Source organism: Opisthorchis viverrini (assembly GCF_000715545.1).
Source record: "Opisthorchis viverrini unplaced genomic scaffold opera_v5_177, whole genome shotgun sequence".
Taxonomy (NCBI): domain Eukaryota; kingdom Metazoa; phylum Platyhelminthes; class Trematoda; order Opisthorchiida; family Opisthorchiidae; genus Opisthorchis; species Opisthorchis viverrini.
In genome coordinates, this window is record NW_008751830.1 from 843,261 (window position 1) to 854,286 (window position 11,026).

General features: G+C 42.4%; 1 protein-coding gene across 1 annotated transcript in view; it reads right to left on the reverse strand.

Moving 5' to 3' along the window:
- Positions 1–896: 896 nt before the first annotated feature.
- The window catches only part of T265_07514 (hypothetical protein), a gene marked incomplete at both ends in the record, with an annotated part of 162,021 nt that continues 151,891 nt past the window's right edge, over positions 897–11,026 (reverse strand). Inside the window, one exon of the mRNA XM_009173051.1 lies at positions 897–959. Coding sequence (XP_009171315.1) covers positions 897–959 — 63 coding nt within the window. The remainder of the gene's footprint in view (positions 960–11,026) is intronic.

Here is an 11,026-nt window from a genome sequence, read left to right on the forward strand (position 1 = left end):
CTAATTCACAGCTTCTGGTTGATCTCTCCCCAGCAAACGGTGCAATAAAGAGACGGCTGAGACTTACCAATCATGCTAACCCGCCGACAGCTGCGTGTTTACGATCGCCAACAGGAGAGAAATCAGGGTCACGGCCTGGCAACCGTGCGTCTGTTAGGGGCTATCGACCTGGGACCGAAGTTGTACTGTTGGATTCGTAGTCAAAATAGTCGGTCAGGTGATTTACAGTGTGGGTGCGATCATCGATTTGGAAGCAGTATGTGAATCGGTATGGCCGGCTGAGTGCTCGATCTCGAAGGCGGAAGAACAGTTAGTAGACGACAACATGCTATTTGGAACCTTTAATCTCCCGAGATCAGCACCAATATTCACTGACTCACATGCGTTGTCCCAGACGGATCCATTGCTGTAACCGAGATGCCGTACCGGCGGCGCTAGAATACTGGTTGGACATTTTTAACTTGACGCGCGCCGACAATCTCAAGTTGAACAGCAAAAAGAGGAGACATCAGGAAGGTCAGTTTCCTGAAAGTTACCCCAGAACGGCCGGAAACCAGAACCTAAAATCCACCACACTCTCAGTAAGGAAGCCGGGGAGCATCCAGACCAATTAACCGTTTGACCAGTTCAACAAAATTTAATGAGTGTTCAGGCACACCACAAAAGCCCGACCGAATATGTCCAGCGCTCAGGCGTCTCATAGCACTATCGATGTTGATGGGTGTTCATCAAATGCCCATCAGTTAGCCTGGTTCAGTTTCAAAAAGTTCCCTATAAATGGCTCGGGGTCGTTGTACCTTTAGCACTCGCACGCACTTGCTCGTTTCAACAAAGCTGTTGTGTTCCTTGTCGGTCAGTTCTTTTTCTGGTACCAGGCACTGGAGCGGGATCAGCACTCAGGCATGACGTTCATGCATCCGGTACCATTGTTGCGTTTGAACCATGTCTAAGCGACGCACCTGATAACACTAGAAATGAAGGTCAGAATGAACAAGCAAATATTTTGTGTGTGAGCTCAAGGGAGTTTAGTGATTAAGTCATGAATTCACTTACCGATAATGGTTGCTTCAACTGTTCCTCCCTAGCTTGAACAAGCTGGCGTTATCTCGGCCCTCGGAGCTAGCTCATTCCCTCCGGCATCTGAATACCAGAAGTGACCTGGATGGTAGCGATTATTACCTGCTGAGTTTGTCTATTGAATGTCACCGGGCCATTTAAAGCAAAAAACTGGCCACACATCTGTAGGCTCTGTGTTTGTCTGTTCCAACCAAATCTGAAGATATAGTTGTGAAGGCCCGTGAATCTGATAGGAGGTACCAAATAAATGCTGTAAAGCTTGAAATGCTCCCACGTTTTTTTAAAACCACCTGAGTGTTTCAAGTTGCGTGTCAGAATCACTAGTAAGACGACCCCTGGAGCAATATACCTGATTACAAATGAAGCATTCTGAACATCAACAAAGACTCAAATGAGGAGAAAAATGGTTCTTTTGGATAAAGGCACATTACGTAAACAGTTCGTTCGGAGTGATACCCACGTTTACGTATTTGCCCCGCCAAATTGAATCAGGATGATTGTAACAATCAATTCAGCGCAAATATCACTTTGATATTACTGCTCCAAATGTATGTCGAAGAAAGCTATGGTCCGATATACATGGTGAAAGATGTTTACACGGAATGTTTCCCGCTGTCAAACCAGTTGATCTACCAGCAGGTTTAAGTGAGACCATACGCACCATTTCAGGAAGTGGGCTGATAATATTTCTTAACCAACTGATTTCGTGATAGCTAATCAAATTATGTTCCTTCTTTGCTCCTGTAAATTTCGGTTTTTAATGTCTCAATAATACAAGAACCAGGCCCTGGTGTTGGTGAGTCGAATTTGAGTTATTATAGGTATACGTAAAGTTATACACAAGTATATGCACATTGTCGTGAGCTGAATTAATGGTTTTAGCGAAATGGATTATTTTTCATGAAACGTAAACTTCAGCTTTTTCGTAAGTAAAAGGGTTGAAATACGCAGATATTAGAGCTGCACAGTTTGTTCGCATAATCATGTGCTTGAATTTTCGTGAGGTTACTCAATTCGATCAAAATTCTACTAAATATCGAGGTTTGTGTAAAAGAAAGCTATGGTCCGATATACATGGTGAAAGATGTTTACACGGAATGTTTCCCGCTGTCAAACCAGTTGATCTACCAGCAGGTTTAAGTGAGACCATACGCACCATTTCAGGAAGTGGGCTGATAATATTTCTTAACCAACTGATTTCGTGATAGCTAATCAAATTATGTTCCTTCTTTGCTCCTGTCAATTTCGGTTTTTAATGTCTCAATAATACAAGAACCAGGCCCTGGTGTTGGTGAGTCGAATTTGAGTTATTATAGGTATACGTAAAGTTATACACAAGTATATGCACATTGTCGTGAGCTGAATTAATGGTTTTAGCGAAATGGATTATTTTTCATGAAACGTAAACTTCAGCTTTTTCGTAAGTAAAAGGGTTGAAATACGCAGATATTAGAGCTGCACAGTTTGTTCGCATAATCATGTGCTTGAATTTTCGTGAGGTTACTCAATTCGATCAAAATTCTACTAAATATCGAGGTATTGTTTGTGTAAGCTTGGAATCAGCCACTCCTTGCGGATCACAAAGAATCCAGAATTTATGCCTTGCACGTTGCTCAGGCATGTTGGAAAGTTGGAGATATCAGGTTCAGTAGACTACAAGGTGTCCCGCTCGAATGATCGNATAGCCGCTGAAATTAGCCATCCGAACCCTTTGGATTTGCATCTTTAGAAGACACTCTGCGGTCGTAGAGCATTCATGCTTTTCAGATTTGCAAAGCCTTAGATTACGGGGAGTGTAAGCTTGTTCACTTGTGTGAGGATCCCTTGAAAACAAGGATGAAAAAGATTGGTGAAGATACATTTGACATTAAATACGTAGAGTCAAAACAACTGGATCTAATAGCGCTTCTTATTTAAACTCCATGGAGAATAGGAAGCTCAAAGCCAATCAAATATTGTTTGGGGAAGATCGTCAACGATGGGTGGGTGAGGCTGAATGCGGTACGGGCAATTCGTATTCGTACACTGGATTAAGCATTGAGTTTATGAGCAATGTTGTGGAATGCAGGTAGTTTGGGTGCGCTGTTTGGTTGTTGGTCTGTTCGCCGAGCTTAGAATTTGGATTGCAAACGTTCCATCACCAATCGAAGTTGCTGTCGGGTGTAAGCCATTCGACATGCTGTGTATTTGTACACCGGATCAAGCGTTGAGCTTATGAACCTGCCATGTCATGGTTCGAAAATATATTCTGCAGATCGTCGAAGAATCGGTAAAGTGTGTTTTGGTTTGTACGGTGTTGTAGGGCAAAAAGATTTTGAGTCATCAAGTCCCAGGTCTACACGGATGTCAATGGGACAAATGTAAACAATCATAGAATAGGATGTTTCTGGTAGCCGCATATTTATGGGGTCGGTATGACGACGAAAGGAGAACATTTATATCGACTCACGAGGAGCAGTTGGCATTTTCAAAAGAGCTCAAGGTGCATGGGGCTTGATTGTAGATGACCCATTTAGGGAATTGATGGATGAACAACACACGGGGGTCGCAGCTGCCCAAGGTTGCCGCCGCTCCGAAATACTGGACAGATGTTCCAGGATTTTCAGATGTTAGGCTTTGAACATGGCCACAACGCCTGCAACCCAACGGAGTGTAGACATGTACACTGCAACACCTGCGTAAATGTCTCCACTGGCCAATGAATATTGATCTGGCCCCCAAAAGTCACAAAGATGTTTGGCTGTCCAACCTACAACCGCCCAACTACCGATTTAGAAAAACCGGTTCGACAAATTCGGGTAGTTGGAGTGAAAGTATGGGTCTAAACGTGATTGAGACTGTGCTGGTGAACAATCTTCATTGTCCATGAGGAGGTCTAAAGTTGAAGTACGATCTGCGAGATTTCAAAGAGTCGGCAACGCTACATTCACATAACGACAAAACACCATTATCTATATTGGGAGTTAAATAATAACGTGGTTTTCTATTGTGTTAAGCCAGATGAAATTCACTGAATTTTGAGTCACTTTTGCCCCAACTTCAACCACAGAAGTGGGTGAGTCCTCTGTATTGATTTGAAAGCTATATGCTTGATAGGTTCTAGACGGAAGTGAGCTACCTACGCAACACGTTTTGTGGATTTTCGCTAAATATCAGCTACTAATTTAAGTGCGCGTTTGTACTGGCGTTGCTGCAGTCATTGCAAATGTGAAATTTAGTTTTAGTCGTATTATTAAATGCAGATGCTTAGAGATGGACTGAATTAATATCGGGTAAGGTCTAAAGTGGGACAAGTATTCTAAGTCAGGAGAAATTTGGCGAGCACGCCAAGTGGTACATCAGGTATTGTGTCAAAATATTGCAGGGTTAGATAAGTTAGCACATGACTTATCTTTTATTTGATACAAAGCCAAACGAACTTCAGAAGGAATGGGAAGGTTTCGATGACAATCGCTCAGAAGTCTCCATCGTGCGTTCAAAAAACGAGAACAATCACCATGCGGCCATGTTGTTTACTGTCCAATGGGCCTCAAAATACCACCGGGTTTGACGATTGAGAGAAAAATGGACGAACATTTGTTTTATTGCTGCTTCCAAAAGAATGATTCAGCAATAAATGAAATCCGTTGGATTATTTGCAACTGAAGTAGTGTTCAGGTTTAATCAAGTATCCTAAGTAATTTGAAGCATATGTTTGGAATCGTGGAGGGCAGTAATTCCCGACAAAACAGAACGTTTAACTATGCTTGAAAAAAACGATTTTCTACCCTCGGGTCTACGTCAGCGCCAACACCTCACATGCAACTCGGGGCAAATTGTCCGTCGTGATTTTGTGCACTGGTATCATGACCGCTCAGAAGAAGTGTGTACTGGCTACCATGTATGCAAACGGGACCTCCACCTTCATGCCTGCACGGTTTTTAGGGAGTATATTTATTCAAGCTTTTCTCACCGAAATTTAGACATGTGAGGATGAAGAATCGGCCTTTCTTTGTCGTGAAAGTATCCAAAAATCCGCACTTGCGAGAAGTTTACTGTATCAATTTTGGTTGGGTATGTGTCAATATACGTCCGGCCAACTAATACCATGTTTGGTGAACGATTTATTCATGTGGCTCTCGTAGCGTGACCTCAACAAGTCTGGTTCATGTGTGAGCCGATATTGGCAGACCAATAATAAGGGACACGTTATTAAATGCATCGTAAAAAAGGTAACCCTCCTGGTGACGGGTAGAAATTGCGGCCCATGATGGTTGAGCGAATGTATTACTGCTGCGCTCCGACCAATGAGACTAGGGCCAATCTGGCTGAGCTACTGTGAGCAACGAACATGTGTCAGCTTAGCTGGCTTATGAACCGGAATTAAACACGAATTTTCCAAAGTTCCTGCATTTTAACCAGCTCTAAACTGAAATCAAAATGCACGATTTTCAACACAATTATAAACGCAAAATGATAATGGATCATCTTCAAGTAACCAGTATTGCTGCTACATTTAAGCGATTTTTAAAAGACGCGTACAACGACGCTAGAAATGGCTACACCAATGCCCTCATTAGACTGGAAGAAATTCACGCGTGGTCTTGAGGCGTGAATTCAGACCCTGCAAGTCAACTGTTTCTCGTGGAGTTTGGAAAAATGGCGGTATCTTGGACCCCGTGTTCAACTCAATGTGTACAGCAGTTTAGTACCAGAAGGGAACTGGACGGTAATTATTGTTAATTATTGAGTATTTCCAAAAACGGTTCACCCATTTATTTAAAACAAAAGCTGGTCACAAAGACGGTAGTTGCTTGTGTGCTTTAATAAGATCACCAATCTGCGATTGTGGGCTCGTGAGACTACGAGTGTGGCTCAATAAATGGAATAAGAATCCACTTACTTCCAGGCCTTTTTGAAGTTGAAGTTTGAAGGTCAGAATCAATAAGAAAACGACAGCGGCCAGTACATTTGGCTACAAGTGGAACATTTTGAACGCCACCCAAATTCAAACGACCCAACAAACGGCCGGACATCAAATTTAATGAACACCATGTCACGGGTTGGCCAGGCGAATACGAAGAATATTTTGCGAACGAAATTCGCACTCGCAACTGCATAGTGAGTGCAATATTGTAAACTATTGGCAGCGTGGATACATTAGGAGCTGAGCCAAATCCAGAAGGGTTGGGGCAATCATTTAAGGTCGAATATTCATTAGATTCCCCTGCTCCAAGTGTATATTGCAGAAAGCTCCGTTTGGATATACAGGTGATGAGCGCTTACACGAAGAACGTTTGTCGCCAAAGAACCAGTCGATCTATTGGCAACTTTGAGTGGTATTACGCGCGTTGTTTCAAGACGTGGGTTGATAATATCTCCTAAGCAGGTTAGTGTTGCGATACCAGATCATCAATTTATATTCTTTATGTGTCACTGCAAATTTCGGCTATCATTGTCACAATACTTCAAGAACCAAGGGTTCGTGTTGGTGAGTCGATTCTGCGTGCATATAGACATACGTAGTTTTATATACGTGAGAAGAATTATTGGCTTTACCCCAGTCGGTCAAATTTATGTCAACGAGAATGCTGAATTTTCCATGGATGAACGGGTTGAAATAAGTGGACATTGGAGCTGTACACTTTGTTCGCATAATCGTTTGCTTGGTTTTCCCTGAAGTTACTCAATTCCATCAAAATTCTACTAAATGTCGAGGTATTTTTTGTCAGTCCAAAAGCGGCTTTTCATTGCGGATCATAAAGAATCCAAAATGTATGCCTTGCACCTTGCTACGCATGTTGGGAAGTTGGAAATATTGTGTTGAGTAGACTGGAAGCTGTCAAGCCTAAATGAGGGGAAGAATATCTTCTCCGACTAGCCATCTAAACCTTTCGAAATTGCACTTGTAGCATACATTCTGTGTTCGTTGGGCATTCCTGCTTTCCGGATTTAAAATGCCTTAGATTATGGAGAGAGGAGACTTGCGCACATGTTTGCGGATCACCTGAGAACAAGGAGGCAAAGGATTGGTGAAGAAGCTTCCGCGTTGTATACGTATGAGCAAAACACATCGAGCAAATTAAGCATTGAGCTTATTAGCCTGCTGTGTCGCGGTCCAGGAATAACTTCTCTCAAGTTGGACTGCAGATGGCTGAAGAACCGGAAAATCTGCGCTTTGACTTGTGCAGGCTCTAACAGAATGATTGTTGAGTCATCAAGTCTTAGACGCACACGAATGTCGAGGGAACCCACGGTATGCAATGATGAAATAGGATGTTTCTGGTAGGCGAACATTTCTGGGGTCGGGATGAGAAAGAGCGGAGAACATTTACCTCGACTCACGAGGAGTATTCAGCATTTTCAAAATATCTCAGTGTGCATAGGACATGATAATAGATGACACATCTAATATGGACGAAAACGCATTGCGACTCACTAGGAGCATTCAGCATTTTCAAAATATCTCAGTGTGCATAGGACATGATAATAGATGACACATCTAATATGGACGAAAAACGCATTGGGTCGCGGCTGTCCAAAGTTGCCGCCGCTCAACAAATCAATAATAGTAGACAAAACCTTCAGGATTTTCATACGTTAGGCATTGAATATCGCCCACAATGCCTACAAATCAACAGAGTTTGGCCATGTACACTGCACCACCTGCTTAAGTGACCCCAGTGACCAACAGATAATGATCTGGTCCTCAAGAAGCCACACAGATATTTGGCTGTCTATTCTACACCCAACCAACTACCGTTTAATAATAACTGGTGCGATAAATTCGGAAAGCTAGAAATACGGACGTGTCTAAACCTGACAGATATTATGCTGCCGAACAATCTTCAGTGTTCATGCAGAGGTCTAAATTTTAAATACGATCTGCGGGATTTCAGAGTCAAAAATACTACATTCGCATAAAGACATATATAGACACTATTAGCCACATTAGAAGTCCAATGATAACATGGACTTTGCCGTGTCAAACCAAGTACAATTTACTGAATTAAGGGTCACGTTTCCCCAAATGCAACCACAGAAGACGGTGAGTCCTCTAAGTTGATTTTGAAGATATATGCGTGATATACCCCATACAGAAGTGAGCTACCTACGCTGCACGCTTTGTAGATTTTCGCTAAATAGTAGCAACTAATTCAAGAATGCGCCTTTGCTGGCGTTGTTGCAGTCACCATAAATGTGAAATTAAGTTTTAAGTGTATTAGTAATTGCAGATGTTTACAGATGGATTGAATTAATATCGGATACGGTTATATGGAGTATATGTATTCGAAATAAGAAGTCTGAAAGTACACCAAACGGTGCATCGGGAAACGTATCGAAATCTTGTAAGGATAGATAGGTTAGCGCGGGACATAGCGTTTGATTGAAACAAAGTCGAACGAACTTTAGAAGGAATGGAGTGGCTTCGATGAGAATTGCTCAGCAGTCTCCACCGTGCATTCAGCGAATGAGAACAAGCAAAGTTGGGCCATCCTACCGCGTTGTTTACTGTCAGCTGAGCCTCAGAATATCACCGGGTCGGACAATTGGGAGAAAAGTGAACGAACGAATTGGACAGGCTTCTAAAGCATTGAATCCCCTCGAGACTCACGGGTTCAGCAATGAAGACTTGCGCATAAACATTATTATCCCTGCACAGGTCATTTGCATTGACGATTATCGTCTACTATGGAGAGAACCGTGGGTCACTCGGATATTATGAACATTTTTTTGTTCCTTCTACGTTGATTTTCACGCAAAATGTTTGTTTCAAAAAAATAATTCGACAATGAAATCAAATCCGACTGACCATTGGGGCGTCAGCGATTATGTTGGCAGCTGGATTATTGTTCAAGAATAATCAATTATCCCAAGTAGTTCGAAGCATGTTTAGAATCGTGGAGGGCATTAACTGCCGTCTTGAAAGAGAGTTTAACTATGCTTGAAAAAACGATTATCTGCGCTCGGGTTTAAGTAAGCTCCAATACCTCGCGTGCAAATTCAGCGCAAGTTGTGTGTCCTGTATTGTGCATTGGTATCATGACCGCCCAGAAGTGTGTACTGGTTAACATGGATGCAAGCGGGACCTCCACCTTCATGTCCGTACGGGTTTTGGCGACTATAATTGTTGACGCCCTTCTCACGGAGGTGCAGATGTTTGAGGGTGCAGGATTTGCTTTCGCTTTCTTTGAAAGTATCGGGAAATCATCACTTACGAAAAAATTTACGATGCCAGATTTATTCGGGTATTCAAGAACGTGTCAATATACGTTCACCCAAATATCACCATAGATGGCGAAAGACTTAATTATGTGTGTCTCGAAGCATGACCTCATTCAATTAGGTGCATGGGTTAGCCAATATTGGGAGGCCTATAATACGGGACCGCGTAAAGAATAATCCTTCTGGTGCCGGGTGGAAACTGCGGCAGATGACGCTCGAGTGACCGATATTCTTCTACGCTCTGACCAATGACATCAGGGCCAATCTGGCTGAGACGCCATGAGTAACGAACATGTATCAGCTTAGCTGGTTTATTAACTAGAATTAGCCACTAATTTTTTACAGTTGCCGGAAACATACAGGCGTAAACTGAAGTCAAAATACACGATTTTCAATGCATAATTCCAAGTGCAAAGGACGGCGTATTATCTTGAGTCTTCCGGTATTATTGTTACATGTAAACCATTCTCAAAAGACGCACATAACGCGATTATAACTGGCTACATCAATATCCGGATTGGACTAAAAACATTTCACGTGTGGTCCTGTTTGAGCTTGGTGTTTGAGGCGTGAATTCACTAAGCGATAATGCTTGCTTAAACTCCAACTCCTAAATATGAACTATTCTTTGCGAGGATTGAGAAAATGGCAGCGTGGCTACAATACGGCACCGAGAGCGATATTAGTTTCACTGTCCCGCATGGAAGACGTTTTTTTTAAAGCACATTACACGAACACGTCGATCAAGTTCGACTCCAGTTTACGTGTTTGCCACGCTAAGACAAATCCAGAATGATTGTAACGGTCAGTTCAGTCCAACTATCACTTTGATTTCCTTGCCCAAAAGTATATTGGAGAAAGCTCTGATGGGATATACATGATGATGAACGTTCATATGAACAACGTTTTGCGCCCATGAAACAGTGGATCCAAAGGCAGCTTAGAGTGCAATTAACCGGATTGTTTCAAGGAGTAGGTTGATAAAATTTCTTAACCAATTTGTTTCGTGATATGAGATAATTAAATTAAATCATTTGATTATACCTGCAAATTTTGGAATTATTGTCGTAATACTTCAAGAACCAGGCGCTCGTGCTGGTGAGTCTATTATGAGTGCATGTAGGCGACATACGTAGTTGTATACACAATTGAGCCGAAATATTGGCTTTAATTCAAACGGTCACATTTATGGCAACGCGAATGCCGATTTTCCATGGATGAACGGAGCAAAACACGTGGAAATTAGAGCTACATACTTTGTTCGCATAATCATGTGCTTGGATTTTCGTGAGATTACTCAATTCGATCAAAATTCTACTAAATATCGAGGTATTGTTTGTGTCAGCTTGAATTTAGCCACTACTCGCGGATCAAAAAGAATCCAAAATTCATGTCTTGCACGTTGCTCAGACATGTTGGGAAGTTGGAGATATGGATAGAAACTGACAACAAGAACGCCACTGACATCGGTTGACAGCCATATATTTTAGTGTCTCCAACCAGGCGCAGTGAGGATCATGAGAGCCCCATCCTAGAAGGCGAGTAGCACCGACAGTACCCAAGCGTTTCCTGATCTCCTTCACACTCCTCTGTCAAGTCAAGTGTTGGCCACCTCTCTGTTTATGCCACTCTGAATTGGGCATGGAAAACAGTAATCTCTTCGGCAAACGATGGTTCGGCATACGCAACACATGTCCCAACCAACGCAGCTTCTGGTGCTGGACACATTCTTCAATGGAAGTAC